Below are 15,771 nucleotides of genomic sequence, written 5' to 3'. Positions count from 1 at the left end.
AGTGGGATTCATTCCTGGGCTGCAGGGCTGGTTCAACATTAGCAAATCAATCAATGTGATACATCACATTAATAAAAGAAAAGATAAGAACCATATGGTCCTGTCAATTGATGCAGAAAAAGCATTTGACAAAATACAGCATCCTTTCTTGATGAAAACCCTCAGGAAAGTTGGGATAGAAGGAACATACTTAAACATCATCAAAGCCATTTCTGAAAAGCCCACAGCTAATATCATCCTCAATGGGAAAAAACTGAGAGCTTTCCCCCTGAGATCAGGAACATGACAGGGATGTCCACTCTCACCACTGTTGTTTAACATAGTATTGGAAGTCCTAGCATCAGCAGTGAGACAACAAAAGGAAATGAAAGAATCAAACTAGCAATAATGAAGTCCAACTTTCACTTTTTGCAGACAACATGATACTCTACGTGGAAAACCCAACAGACTCCATCAAAAGTCTGCTAGAACTGATACATGAATTCAGCAAAGTCGCAGGGTACAAAGTCAATGTACAAAAATAGGTTTCAGTTTTATACACCAATAATGAAGCAACAGAAAGACAAATAAAGAAACTGATCCCATTCACAATTGCACCAAACACCATAAAATACCTAGGAATAAGCCTAAGTGAAGATGTAAAAGATCTGTATGCTGAAAACTATAGAAAGCTTATGAAGGAAATGGAAGAAGATACCAAGAAATGGAAAAACATTGCGTGCTCATGGATTGGAAGAATACATATTGTTAAAATGTCAATACTACCTGAAGCTATCTACACACACAGTGCAATCCCAATCAAAATTGCACCAGCATTCTTCTCGAAGCTAGAACAAGCAATCCTAAAATTTGTATGGAACCACAAAAGACCCCACATAGCCAAAGTACTATTGAAGAAGAAAACCAAAGCGGAAGGCATCACAATCCCAGACTTTAGCCTCTACTACAAAGCTGTAATCATTAAGACAGCATGGTATTGGCACAAAAACAGACACATAGACCAATGGAATAGAATAGAGACTCCAGAATTGGACCCACAAAAGTATGGCCAACTAATCTTTGACAAAGCAGGAAAGAACATCCAATGGAAAAAAGACAGTCTCTTTAACAAATGGTGCTGGGAGAACTGGACAGCAACATTCAGAAGAATGAAACTAGACCACTTTCTGACACCATACACAAAAATATATTCAAAATGGATGAAGGACCTGAATGTGAGACAGGAATCCAACAAAACCCTAGAGGAGAAAGCAGGAAAAAACCTCTTTGACCTCAGCCGCAGCAATTTCTTACTTGACACATCCCCAAGGGCAAGGGAGTTAAAAGCAAAAATGAACTATTGGGACCTCATGAAGATACAAAGCTTCTGCACTGCAAAAGAAACAGTCAACAAAACTAAAAGGCAACCAACGGAATGGGAAAAGATATTTGCAAATGACATATCGGACAAAGGGCTAGTATCCACGACTTATAAAGAACTCACCAAACTCCACACCCAAAAAACACATAATCCAGTGAAGAAATGGGCAAAAGTCATGAATAGACTTTTCTCTAAAGAAGACATCCAGATGGCCAACAGGCACATGAAAAGATGCTCAACGTCACTCCTCATCAGGGAAATACAAATCAAAACGACACTGAGATATCACCTCACGCCAGTCAGAGTGGCCAAAATGAACAAATCAGGAGACCATAGATGCTGGAGAGGATGTGGAGAAACGGGAACCCTCTTGCACTGTTGGTGGGAATGCAAATTGGTGCAGCTCCTCTGGAAAACAGTGTGGAGGTTCCTCAAAAAATTAAAAATAGACCTGCCCTATGACCCAGCAATAGCACTGCTTTGAATCTCCTCAAAGGATATAGGAGTGCTGATGCATAGGGGCAATTGTACCCCAATGTTTATAGCAGCACTTTCAACAATAGTCAAATTATGGAAAGAGCCTAAATGTCCATCAACTGACAAATGGATAAAGAAGATATGGTTTATATATACAATGGAATACTACTTGGTAATGAGAAAGAATGAAATATGGCCTTTTGCAGCAATGTGGATGGAAATGGAAAGTATTATGCTAAGTGAAATAAGCCAGGCAGAGAAAGACAGATACCATATGTTTTCCCTCATATGTGGAAGTTGAGAAACTTAACAGAAGACCATGGGGGAAGGGGTGGGGAAAAATTTACAGAGAGGGAGGGAGGCAAACCATAAGAGACTCTTAAGGACTGAGAACAAATGAAGGGTAGATGGGTGGGGGAGATGGGAAAGTGCTTGATGGGCAGGGAGGAGAGCATTTGTTGGGATGAGCACTGCATGTTGTATGGAAACGAATTTGACAATAAGTTATCTTAAAAAATAAAAAATAAAACAAAATATAAAATAAAATAAGTGATGCTAGAAAAAAAATAGAATAAAATACTTAGGAATAAATTTAACCAAAGAGTTGAAGGAAATGTAGGAGAAAAACTATAAAACATTGATGAAACAAATTGAGGAAGACACAAATAAGTGGAAAGATTTCCTATGTTTATGAATTAAAAAAATTAATATCCACACACCCAAAGCTATCTACAGATTCCAATAGTATCCTTTTATAGAAATATATAAAATAATCCTAAAATCCTCTTGGAACCACAAAAGTTCCTAATTAATTAAAGCAATTTTGAGCAACAAAAACAAAGCTAGAAGCATCACACTTCCTGATTTCAAATTATATTATAAATTTATAGTAATCAAAACAGTACCATACTGGCATAAAAAGAGACACATAGACCATTAGAACAGAATCAAGAGCTCAAAATACAGTCAACTAATCTTTAGCCATGTTGCCAAAAATACACAATGGGAAAATGATAATCTCTTTAATAAATGTGCTGGAAAAAATGGATATTCAGACACAAAAGAAAGAAAATGGATCTTTATCTTACAAAAACTCATGTAAAATGAATTGATGGGTGCATGGGTGGATCAGTCAGTTGAGCATTCATCTTTGGCTGAGGTCATGATCTCACAGTTTGTACATAGGTTTGAGCCCCGCAGCAGTCTCTGTGCTGACAGCTCAGAGCCTGGAGCCTGTTTCGGATTCTGTGTCTCCCCCTCTCTCTGTCTCTCCCCTGCTTGTGCTTGCTCATGTACTCTCTAAATAAACTTAAAAAAAAGAAAAATAAGTAAAATGAATTAATTACTTAAACAAAATACCTGAATCCATAATAATCCTAAAAAAAAGAGGAAAACTCTTTGACACTGGTTATGGCATAATAATTTGGATTTGGTCCCAAATCCACACATAACAAAGGCAAAAACAAACAAAGAAACAAATAAGTGGAGTTACCTCAAACTATAAAGTTTCTGCATAGCAAAGGAAAAAATCAATACAATGATAAAGCAGCCTTTGGAATGACAGAAAATCTTTGCAAACTATCTGATAAGCAGTTTTTATACAAAAAAAATATATGTAACTCATACAACTCAATAGCAATAATAATAACAATAACCATATTAAGAATGGTCAAAAGAACATACAAATGGCACACAGGTATTTGAAAAGGTGCTCAACTTTGTTAATCATCAGAAAAATGTAAATCAAAACCACAATGAGATATTACCTCACAACTGTCAGGATGGCTATTATCAAAAAAAAAAAAAAATGTCAAAGCATAAACAAGTGTTGGTGAGGATGTAGAGGAAAGGGAATCCTTTTTCACTGTCGGTGGGAATATAAATTGCTACCACCATTATGGAAAACAGTATGGAATTCCTCAGACATTTGCAATAGGACTACTATCTGATCCAGAAATCCCACTTTTAGGTGTACGCCCAAAGGATATGAAAACAGGTTGTATGCTGAAGAAACATACATACTCCCATATTTTTTGCAGCATTATTTACAGTCATAAAGATATAGAAACAATCTATGTGTTCATCAACAGATGAGTGGATAGAGAAAATATGGAATATATGTATAACTGAATATTACTCAGTCTTTAAAACTAAAGAATTCCTACCATTTGCAACAACATGGATGTACCTAGAGGATATTATGCTAAGTGAAATAAGCCAGACACAGAAAGACAAGAACCGTATTATCTCACTTATGTGTGGAATCTTTTAAAAAAAAAGTCAAATTCATAGTAATAGAGGAGAATGATGGTTACAGGAACTGAGAAGTGGGAGTTAGGGAAAATGTTGGCAAAAGTGTACAAAATTTTAGTTATATAAAATGAATAGGTTATGGAGACCTAATGAACAGCATGGTGACTATAGTTAATAGTAATGTATTAATAATGTATTGTATTATTAAAATACTAAGAGAATAATCTCAAGGGTGCATCATAACAAAAATGGTAACTATGTGAGGTGACAGATATGTTAGTTCATGTGATAATCATTTCACAATTTACATGTATATCAAAGCATCACATTTCACACTTTAAATATATACAATTTTTATTTGCCAATCATACCTTAATAAAGCTGGAAAAAATAAAATGAATAAAATAAAATATTTAATCCATTAAAAAAAGAAAGAGATAGACATTACATATTGATAAGATAGTCAATACATTAAGAACATTCAGCAGTTATAAACATAGAAAGAGCCCCCAGATATAAGAAGTAAAACTGATAGAACTGAAGGAAAATTACACAGTTCTACAATAATAACTGAAGATTTCAAACACCCATTTTCAATAATAGATAGAACATCTAGACAGAAGAACAATAAAGAATGGAGGATTTTATACACTGTAAACCAACTAGATGCAACGCACGTATATATAACACTCCACGCAAAGATAGTAGAATACACATTCTTCCCATAAGCACACAGGACACCCTCCAGTATAGACCATAGATTAGGACGCAAAACAATCTCAATAAATTAAAAAAACCTGTAATCATACAATCTCTGACTTCAGTGGAATGAAAGAAATCAATAACTGAAGTAAAACTTTAAATCCACAAATTTGTGGAATTGAACAACACACTCTTAAACAACTAATGAATTAATAAAAAATCACCAGAGACATTTAAAAAATACTTTCAGATAAATGAAAATGAGAAAACAACATGCCAAAAATTATAGGATGCAAAAAAGCAGTGTTTAGAGGAAAATTTATAGCTATAAATAACTATATTATAAAAGGAATAATATCAATTCAATATTCTTTACATCTTAAGGAATCAGAAAATGAAGAGCGGGGCACCTGGGTGGCTCAGCACTTTTAGCATCCAACTTCAGCTCAGGTCATGATCTTGCAGTTCGTTGAGTTCCAGCCCTGTGTCACGTTCTGTGTTGACAGCCCAGAGCCTGGAGCTTGCTTTAGATTCTGTGTCTCCCTCTCTCTCTGCCCCTCCCCCGCTTGCACTGTCTCTGTCTCTGTCTCTGTCTCTCTCTCAAAATAAATAAAACATTAAAAAAAAACAGAAATGAAGAGCAATCTAACCCCAAGGTTTGCAGTGGTAAATAGCATTGGAGCAGGGATAAAAACAAATGAGGAATAGAAAACAGTACAAATAATCAATAAGACAATACCACCAAAATTGTGACTTTGAAAAGATCGACAAATTTAAGCAACTTTTAACTAAATGGAAGAGAGAGAGAGAGAGAGAGAGAGAGAGAGAGAGAAGACACAAATTACTAATGTCAGAAATGAAAATGTTACATTACTACAGACCTTACAGAAACAGAAATAATTATAAGAAAACAGTATAAGAATTGTGTGCCAAGAAATTAGAAACCTAGGTAAAACAGAAAAATTCCTAGAAATACAAAAAGTACCAAAATTGAATCAAGAAGAAAAAAACCAATGAATATACCTAAAATAAGTTAAGAGATTTAATAATCAAAAAGCAATCAATAATGAAAATCTCAGGACTGACGATTTCACAGATAAATTCAATTAGAAGAAGAAATAACATAAGCCCTTCTCAGAATCTTAAAAAAAATAACAGAGAGAGAAGAGAGGAACACTTTCTCTAGCCAGTGCAAGCAGGCAAGAAAAAAAAAATAATCAAAGGCATCCAAATTGGATAGAAAAGAGTAAAATTACCTCTGTTCATAGATAGTATGATCTTATATGTAGAAACCCTAAAGATTCCCCCACCAAAACCTGTTAGAAGTAATATGTTAAAGCCAGCGAAATTGTAGGATACAAAATCAACAGACAACAATCAGATGCATTTCCATATGTTAGCAATGAATAATCATAAAAATTAAGAAAACAACTACATTTACAATATTATGAAAAAGAATAAAATACTTAGGAATAAACTTCATCAATGAGGTGAAAATCTTGTACACTGAAAACTAAAAACTGTTGCTAAAAATAATTAGATACAAATAAATGGAAAGACATATCATGTTCATGGATCAGAAAAGTTAATATCGTTAAGAATATTGTTACCACCCAAAGTAGTCTACAAATTTGATGCAACCTCTATCAAAATCCCAATGATACTTTTCTGTATAAATAGAAAATTCTATCTTAAAATTCATATGAAATCTCAAGGAACCCCAAATAGCCAAAATAATCCTGAAGAAGAACAAACTTACTTGTCTCATTTATTTATTTCTAAACTTACTACAAAGATACAAGATTCAAAACAGTGTGGTACAGACACAAAAACTAATGGAGTAGAAGTAGGAGCCCACAAACCCTCACATATGTGGTAAGATGATTTTTGAAGAGTGTCAAGACCATTCAATGGGAAAGATGGTCTTTTCAACAAATGGTCCTAGCAAAACTGCACATGCACATGCACATGCAACATAATGAAGCTGGATCCTTAACGTAAACGATATACAAAAATTAGCTCAAATGGATTAAATATCTACACATAAAAAGCTAAAACCACAAAACCCTTAGAAGAAAACATAGGGAATAAATTTCATGACATTGGATCTGGCAATCATCTTTTGGATATGACATCAAAAGCAGAGACAACAGAAGTAAAAGTAGATAAATTGGATTACTTCAAAATTTAAAGCTTCTGGGCATCAAAACACTACCAACAGAGTGAAGAGACAACCTATGGAATAGGAGAAAATATTCACAAATTACATACCTGATAAATGTCAAGTGTCCAAGATATATAAAGATTCTTACAACTCAAGAACAAAAAGACAAACAACCCAACTAGTAAATGAAGAATATATATGAATAGCCAACAAGCACATGGAAAGATGATTGACATCATTAGTCATAGAGAAATGTAAATAAAAACTACAGTGAGATACTACTTCACACCCACCAAGAAGTCCAAAATATACATACATATGGAAAGAAAGAGAGGGAGAGGGAGAGGGAGAGGGAGAGGGAGAGGGAGAGGGAGAGGGAGAGGGAGAGGGAGAGGGAGAGGGAGAGGGAGAGGGAGAGGGGGAGAGAGGGAGAGAGAGAGAGAGAGAGAGAGAGTGAGAGAGAAAAAGAAAAAAGAAAAGAGAAAAGAATGAATGTTAATGTGGATGTGGGAAACTCTGAATCCTCATACATTGATACTGGGAATGTAAAATGGTACAGCTGGTGTGGAAAACAGTTTTTCAGTTTCTCATACAGTTAAACATAAAATTATCATGTGACCTAGCAATATTATTCCTAGGTATATACTCGAATTGAAAACAGATGTTCAAACAAAGAGTTATACACAATCGTTCATAGAGCACTATTCACTATAGCCAAAAGATGGAAAGACCCAAGATATCCATCAAAAGATGAATGGATAGGGCCGCCTGGGTGGCTCAGTCAGTTGGGCGTCTGACTGGCTCAGGTCATGATCTTGAGTCGTGAGTCTGAGCCCCACATCGGGTTCTGTGCTGACAGCTCAGAGACTGGAGCCTGCTTTGGGTTCTGTGTCTCCCTCTCTCTCTGCCTCTCCCCCACTCACACTGTCTCTCTATGTCTCTCAAAAAGGAACAAACGCTAAAAAAAAATTTTAAAAAGATGAATGGATAAACCAAATGTGGTATGTCCATAAATGGAATATTGTTCAGGCATAACAAGAGTGCATTCTAATACATGCCACAGCATGAATGAACCTTGGAAACATGCTAACAGAAAGACACCAGACACCAAAGACTACATATTGTTTGATATCATTTATATGCAATATCCAGAAAGGAAGGAAATCTAATGAGATAGAAAGTAGATTAATGGTTGCCAGGATCTGGAGATGGGGGAAAGAGGGAACTATTGTTTAATGCATATGGGGTTTCCTTTTGAGGTGATGAAAATATTCTGGAACTAGATAGTGGTGATGGCTGAACAACACTGTGAATATACTAAATACCACTTAATTATACATTATGAAATGTACACTTTAAAATGGAATTTTAGGAATGCTGGGGTGGCTCAGTCAGTTAAGTGTCTGACTTGATTTCAGCTCAGGTCATGATCTCAAGGTCATGGGATAGAGCCCCATGTCAGCTCACTCTGTCAGCACAGAGACTGCTTGGGATTGTCTCTCTACCCCTCCCCCAGCTCACACACACAAACTCTCTCTTTCAAAATATATAAACATTTGAAACAATGGAATTTTATATTATGTGAATTTTAGCTGGACAAAAATTGTCTCCTTCACACTATTTAGAAAGCCTATAGGCAACTAGAAAGGCTGAGTGGTTGGAAATTTTGTAGGCCTAAACTGGGTGGGATGATGATAAGATTCAGATAAGAACTGCAAATGTCTAACATTTAAGACCACATTTTCAACATTTTTAATTGCTAAAAAGAAAAGATGAGTTTTGGGGGCCTATTTGATAGCCATGATATTAATTTCTCTAATACCAAATACATTCCAGTCTACCACCAATTGTCCACCCAAAATGTGTTTACTAGCTCATTGCATTCTAATCCTCAAAAAGGCTTGGTTAGTGCCAGAAATAGGGCATCCAGGCATTACATCTTATTCCAAACCCAAACTAACTTACTGAATAACCACAAAGTTTTCATCACATATTAGCAGTAACAACTCTGTCTTTCAAGCAGGTTCAGTATGCCACACAAAAGTTATATTCTCAAGGACAGCTCCCAAATTAAAGGGTTTCCCCAAGTGTTACTTTTAATTATCAAAATTAAAAAGAATTGTTTAAAAATTTATACTAGTAACTAGAATAGCTAAAATTTATTTATTTTTAATTTTTTTAATGTTTATTTTTGAGAGAGAGAGAGAGAGAGAGAGAGAGAGAGAGAGAGAGAGAGAATAAGTTGGTGAGGGGCAGGGAGAGAGAGAGAAGGAGACACATAATCCGAAGCAGGCTCTAGGCTCTGAACTGTCAGCACAGAGCCTGACATGGGGCTCCAACCCATGAGCTGTGAGATCGTGACCTGAGCCAAAGTCAGTTGCTTAACTGACTGAGCCACCCAAGTGCTCCTAGAATAGTTAAAATTTAAAATGACAATATCAGGGCTTCCTGAGTGGCTCAGTTGGTTGAATTTTTTATCTTGATTTTGGCTCAGGTCATGATATGGTCATGAGATCGAGCCCTGTGTTGGCTCTGTGTTGAGGGTGGAGCCTGCTTGGGATTCTCTCTCTCCCTTTCTCTCTGCTCTTCCCCCACTTGTGTGCATTCTCTCTCTCTCTCTCTCTCTCTCTCTCTCTCTCTAAAATAAATAAATAAACATTAAAAAAAATAAAACTAGACCTATCCTAGATCCAGTCATCATGCTACTGGGTATATACCCAAAGAATACAAAAACTCAAATTCAAGAGATTATATAAACCCCTATGTTTATTGCATTTTTTTCTATAATTGCCAAATATGGCAGCAGCACAAGTGTCCATTGACAGATGAATGGATAAATAAGATGTGATATGTGTATTATTAACATACTATATATATACTGGAATATTATTCAGCCATAAAAAGGAATAAAGCCTTGCCATTTGCAACAACATGGATGGAGCTACAGAATATAATGTTAAGTGAAATAAGTCAGAGAAAGACAAGTGCCATATGATTTCACTCGTATGTGAAATTTAAGAAACTAAGCAAATGAACAAAGGAAAAAAATGAGAGAGACAAACAAGAAACAAGTTCTTAATAGAGAACAAACTCATGGTCACCAGAGGGGAGGTAGGTGGGGGGATTGGTTAAATAGGTGATGGGGATTAAGGAGTGCACTTTTCCTGATGAGCACCAGGTGTTGTATGTAAGTGCTGACTCACTAAATTGTGCATCTAAAACTAATATTACACTGTATGTTAACTATACTGGAATTAAAAATTTAAAAAGAATAAAATTTAAAAAATAGATGATAATGTTTATTTGTCAATTTTTGCCTTTTAGTTAGACGGTTTAATCCATTTATATTTCCAATAATTACTCATAAGGAAGGACTGCTGCCATTTATTTTCTATATATCCTATATCTCTTATGTTTCTCAATTCTTCTATTAATGTTTTCATTTGTATTTAATTTCATTTTTCCTGTGTACCATTTTGGTTCCATAAGTGGAGAAATTTATATCAGTATTTTTCCTAATGTTTGGAAGCTGTTTAAATCTCTTTCATCATTCCTTTTTTTCTACTTTACAACCTAACTTGTTTTACAGTAGTCACAGTATAAATGTCTGATACAGTTATAAACTCTTTGATGAACCTTCTCAAAATACTGTATGAAACACTTTGGTTCAAGGGAGTACAGTTTGACAATAATAATTTAACTATTGTAATTTTTTTCTAGTTGTCTTCCAGAGTATCACTGGGTTCTAATATTATACAGTTTTACAAAATTGAAATAGATGAGTCCTCAGTATCCAAGTTGTTCTTGCTTTTTAATTTTATCACCAGTTCAGATAATGGTTTCTTAGTCTTCAAGGTGTCTATGGTCAGTGATCTTGCAATAGACTATCCTTCAATAGACTATCATTTACCTTAATCACTACGAGTCCTTTTTAAAGATTACCCTGAATCTCTTTTGTAATGGAAAATTATTTACTTTTTTAAAAAATCTCTTTTTTTTAACGTTTATTTATTTTTGAGACAGAGAGAGAGAGAGCATGAACAGGGGAGGGTCAGAGAAAGAGGGATACACAGAATTCGAAACAGGCTCCAGGCTCTGAGCTTGTCAGCACAGAGCTGACGCGGGGCCCGAACCCACGGACCGCGAGATCATGACCTGAGGCAAAGTCGGACGCTTAACCGACTGAGCCACACAGGCGCCCCAAAATCTTTTTGTTTTTGTTTGTTTATTTGTTTTGTTTTGTTTTTGACATTTCTACTTTCCTCTGTCTTTAGTCTTTATGGAGTAACCAGTATTCTTACCTTCTGGTTTGGCTGTTGTGGAAGTGTAAATATAGACTTCCAGTAGGTCCAGGTAAAGAACACAAAAATGGCATGGTAGAATATGAGGTAGATAACTGAAATTTAAGAGAAAAAATCAGTGTTTACACTATTTTTGTCCATTCCTAAGAGTTCTGAAAGACATAAAACTAAACAACAAATTTGTTTTGTTTTCCTATTACCAAGTATTTTCTAGTACTCTTATAAAATTTTAATTCTTAACTTTTTCCCATGAAGTGACAGAAACAAGATGTAGTGCCAAATTTTTAATGACACTTTCTGGAAGTTTCATGTTTTAAAAGTTACCATGTGATTCTAAAGCTAAAGGGGAAATTTTCTTTATAACAATGTGAGGGAAGTTACCATCACCACTCATCATTATCTCTGCCACTGTAGGTGCTAAAAGATGATAATGATATTATTTGCACAACACTACAGTTTACAATGCCATTTCATATTATCTCATTTTATTGTTTCAATAACTTTGTGAGATAGGAAGTAGGATAGGGACAGTTGATTAACTATCAGGAGTTGTTGGTTATGCAAAGTGACACAGCTATTATATAATGTATTCAGATCTTAAACACAGGGTTACTGACTGTAAATCACAAATTCTTTTCAGCAGCCTCAAAGAATACACACTTTTTAAAGAAGTAGTATGGATTCATATTTATTGAAGCCAGTAATTAGAGACATTTTCTTTTTCAGCACTAGAAAGGAAGGTTCCACATGACTGCATAATTGCATCTGGTTAGGGTCACATCCTTGGACTAAGACTGGTGGGGGAATAATCTGCAGTCCTAATTTTACATAAAAATACCAATAAACTTAGTATAAAAATCACAGTGAACTTCCACTTACAACATCAACATGTTTAAAGTCATTATGTAAACAGCACTTTCAACTTTGTTAAACTAATAAAACATGACAGTATCTTCAGATTATATAGTTTTGAAATATCAGTTGTATCTTTGTGATAGCTGTAAAAGTGGCTTCCCACTGCTTAATATTTTATATTCGTTGCCTCCTGGATAGTTCTGATATCAGAAATTTCAGTATTCTTCACAAGTTCATTCATTATAAGACTGATGGCCAGTTTACTGATTCATTGTGAGTCCTTGCATTGCAAGGACTTAAGAAAGACTCAAGGGAATGATGCCTCAAGACCAAGTTAATACGGGTAAGCCTCTCACACATTTATGACTAAATTGAAAAAGCTGTACTCTGAGCCCAGTGCTCCTTGTCTTGTGTTCAGTACCTTTTTTATGTGCTTAATTTGTGTCATTAAGAAATCTCACTTTCAAATTCAAGCAATTTAAAGTAAAACATAAAAGTTCACTGTACACATACATCTACCTTCTACTTCCCCATCCTAAGGCATAGTACCCATTTATTATTTGGCATGTATCATTCCAGATATTCTGATTTTCATATGTTTATATAAATCTATGAAGATAACATGCATATGGAATTTTTATAATATTTAAAAATTTTTATTGTATATCTTTTGAAAAGCAATACATTCACAACATTCAAAATTTGAAGGTATAAAGTGGTACACAGGAAAAGTCTCCCCTCTGTCCTTGTCTTTCAGCCATCAAGTTTCCCTCCTGGAAGCAACAAATGTCACAATTTCATGACTTCATTCTGTACCCTTTTATATTTTAAACATATGGAAGTACTGAAACAGGGTGGTTTTTCCCCCACACAAATAGCAGTATTTGCACTGTTTTGCAGTTTTGCACTGATTTCTTTTCCATTTTCTCTAAGTTGGAAATAATTCTACTTACTATAACTTGGAAAGAGTGAGCTTCCTCATTCTCCTACAAACAAATGTTGCAGGGAGGGGCACCTGGGATCATGACCTCACGGTTCATGGGTTTAAGCCTGGCATTGGGCTCTGCACTGACAGTGTGGGCCCTGCTTGGGATTGTCTCTCTCCCCCCCCCACCCCTGCCCCTCCTCCACTCACACCTTCTCTCTCTCAAAAATAAATAAATTAATAAAATAAATAAAATAAATAAATTTAAAATGTTGCATTGGCTTTCATTGCATCAGTGTACCACAATTTGACCAAACTGTTTCTTATGAAAAATATTAGTTGTTTCCTTTTTTCTTGCTATTAAAAACAATGTAATGAAAATACCTTGCCCAAACATAGGCCCTTTGGTAGACACTGTCAAGCTGACATTAAAAAAAAATGAAAAAAAAGCTTTTTTTCCATTGTGGGGGAACCATAGGTTCCACAGGGCCATTCAGGTGATGCTCATGCCAGGGTATTGCAGGGTGGAGCTATGAGGGGGGCAAATGAGAGAAGGGAGCATGGGGATCCTGCTCACACTGAATCCACAGACCTCCCCCCACCACCTGACCACTGCCTCTTTCCTGCTATTGCCCTGTCCACGAACTCTTCCACACTTGCTTCATGGTTGGGCACTAGAAGCTTCCACATGGACACTCAGTGGATTGTGGCTCTCCAGGTCCCACGATCAAGTGCTGGGGTGGTACAGTGAACAAGACTGTGGTTAGAAGGGACCTTGGACATCACCTGCTCCAACACTCATTGCACAGATTCAACTAAGGTACATACAAGGGTCTGTTATACTCTGTCATCTCCCTGGCAGTTTCAGGGCATGGCAGAGAGGATTTCTAAGTTCCATATGTATCACACCACGAACTGGAGGCCTATTCATATTTACAATAAAAATTCACTTGGGGAAGAGAGAGGGAAGATAGCAGTGCAGTAGGTGGACTCTAAGCTCATCTCATCTCAGGAATACAACTAGATAACTATCAAATTATCATAAAGAGACCAGAAATAGACCTGAAGACTGACAGAACAAGCTCCACAGCTAAAGGGTGAGAAGAAGCCATATCAAAGAAGGTAGGAAGTGGAGAGACATGGTTTAGGGGAGAAAAGGATCATGGGTGCTGTGGAGGGGAGGGAAATGTGGTCACAGAGAAGGGTTATAGAGAGCTTTGAGCACATAGGGGGATTCAAAAGAAGGTTTCCCCAAAAACCATTGGCTTGGAAAATGACGTGGGCCTAATTTCATGAGTTCTTGAAACCAGCAGGGCTTAAACCTTGGAGTTTTAAAGGTCAGCAGTCTTGGATGGGATTGAGCCTGGAGGACACTGTACTGCTCTTGGACAGAAGGCAGAAGCTGGGGGTGGACAGCAGGGAAACAGCAATCTGAAGAACAGTGGGCACACAGTGGGGAGATTATTTACTCTACTCGGAGAACATCCCTGAGATGCAACATTCAGAGACGCCTCTCCAGGAACAAAAGTCTTGGATGGCGCTCTATCCCTCCTCTTCCCTTCAGCATAAACACAATGCCACCTGCAAGAGGCAGTACGGAACTGACACTGGCTGCCTAATGTGCTTACACCAAGCCCCATACTGCTGCACTCTTGTGGGACTGCCCTTTGCAGTCACGCTTGCCTCAGGCATGGCAGGCCTTTCTCCAAGAAAACCAGTGCAAATTCCTGCCCACACCACATGTCCTTGCCAGAAAGTTCTGAAGGACCTCAGTTCTGGTGGAAGAGTTGTCAGATTTCATTTCATAAGCAGACCGGAGCACATCTAGTTAAAACTCACCACATTCAGACCAGAGACCAAACACTGCACACACCCGGGCAAGGGGAGCCTCTGCAGACTGGCCTGAAGGAAGTGCAGACAAAACACAACAGCAGAGTACAAGCAGCACACACCAAAGACATTCCTTGAGGCAACAGCCCTTGGCATTATATGACCTATTTTTCATAAGGCCATTGCTTTCAGGAGCAGGAGACATAACTGGCTTTTCCAACACACAGAAAAAGGCAGAGACATAGACAGAATGCCAAGACAGAAGAATTTCTCCTAAATGAAAGAACAAGATAAGGCCATGGCCAGAGATCTAAATAAAACAGATATAAGTAACATGACTGATGGAGAATTTAAGGAAACAACCATAAGAATACTCACTGGGCTTGAGAAAAGAAGACATCAGTGAGACATGTACCACAGAGATAACAGTTAAAAAAAGAATCAATCAAAGATGAAAAGTACAATAAACAGGCTTGATGCAATGAAAAGCAGGCTGGAAGAAGCAAAGGAATTAATTAGTAACACAGAACAAAATAATGAAAATAATGAAGCTGAACAAAAGAGAGAAAGAAGATGTATGCAACATGAGAATAGACTTAGGGAACTCAGTGACTCCATCAAACATAATAACATTTGTATATGAGTCCCAGAAGAAGAAGAGAGAAAAGGGGGCAGAAAATTTATTTGAGGAAATAATAGCTGAAAATTTCCCTAGTCTGGGGGAAGAAACAGATATCCAGATCTAGGAGGCAGAGAGAACTCTCATCAAAATCAATGAAAGCAGGCCAACACCAAGACATATAATAATTAAATTTGCAAAACATAGTGATAAAGAAAAAATCGTAAAGTGGCAAGACAAAAGAAGTCCTTAGCTGACAAGGAAAAATCCATAAGGCTAGCTGGA

General features: G+C 36.6%; 1 protein-coding gene across 1 annotated transcript in view; it reads right to left on the bottom strand.

Annotated features, from left to right (window-relative positions):
• ZDHHC15 (zDHHC palmitoyltransferase 15) overlaps positions 1-15,771 on the bottom strand; it is a 191,191-nt gene that overhangs the window by 70,547 nt on the left and 104,873 nt on the right. The window contains exon 3 of the mRNA XM_081793314.1: positions 11,258-11,352. Coding sequence (XP_081649440.1) covers positions 11,258-11,352 — 95 coding nt within the window. The remainder of the gene's footprint in view (positions 1-11,257; positions 11,353-15,771) is intronic.

The sequence above is a fragment of the Panthera onca genome, chromosome X (genome assembly GCF_046562875.1).
Source record: "Panthera onca isolate mPanOnc1 chromosome X, mPanOnc1 haplotype 2, whole genome shotgun sequence".
Taxonomy (NCBI): domain Eukaryota; kingdom Metazoa; phylum Chordata; class Mammalia; order Carnivora; family Felidae; genus Panthera; species Panthera onca.
This window is presented reverse-complemented; position numbering and strand designations above follow the sequence as displayed.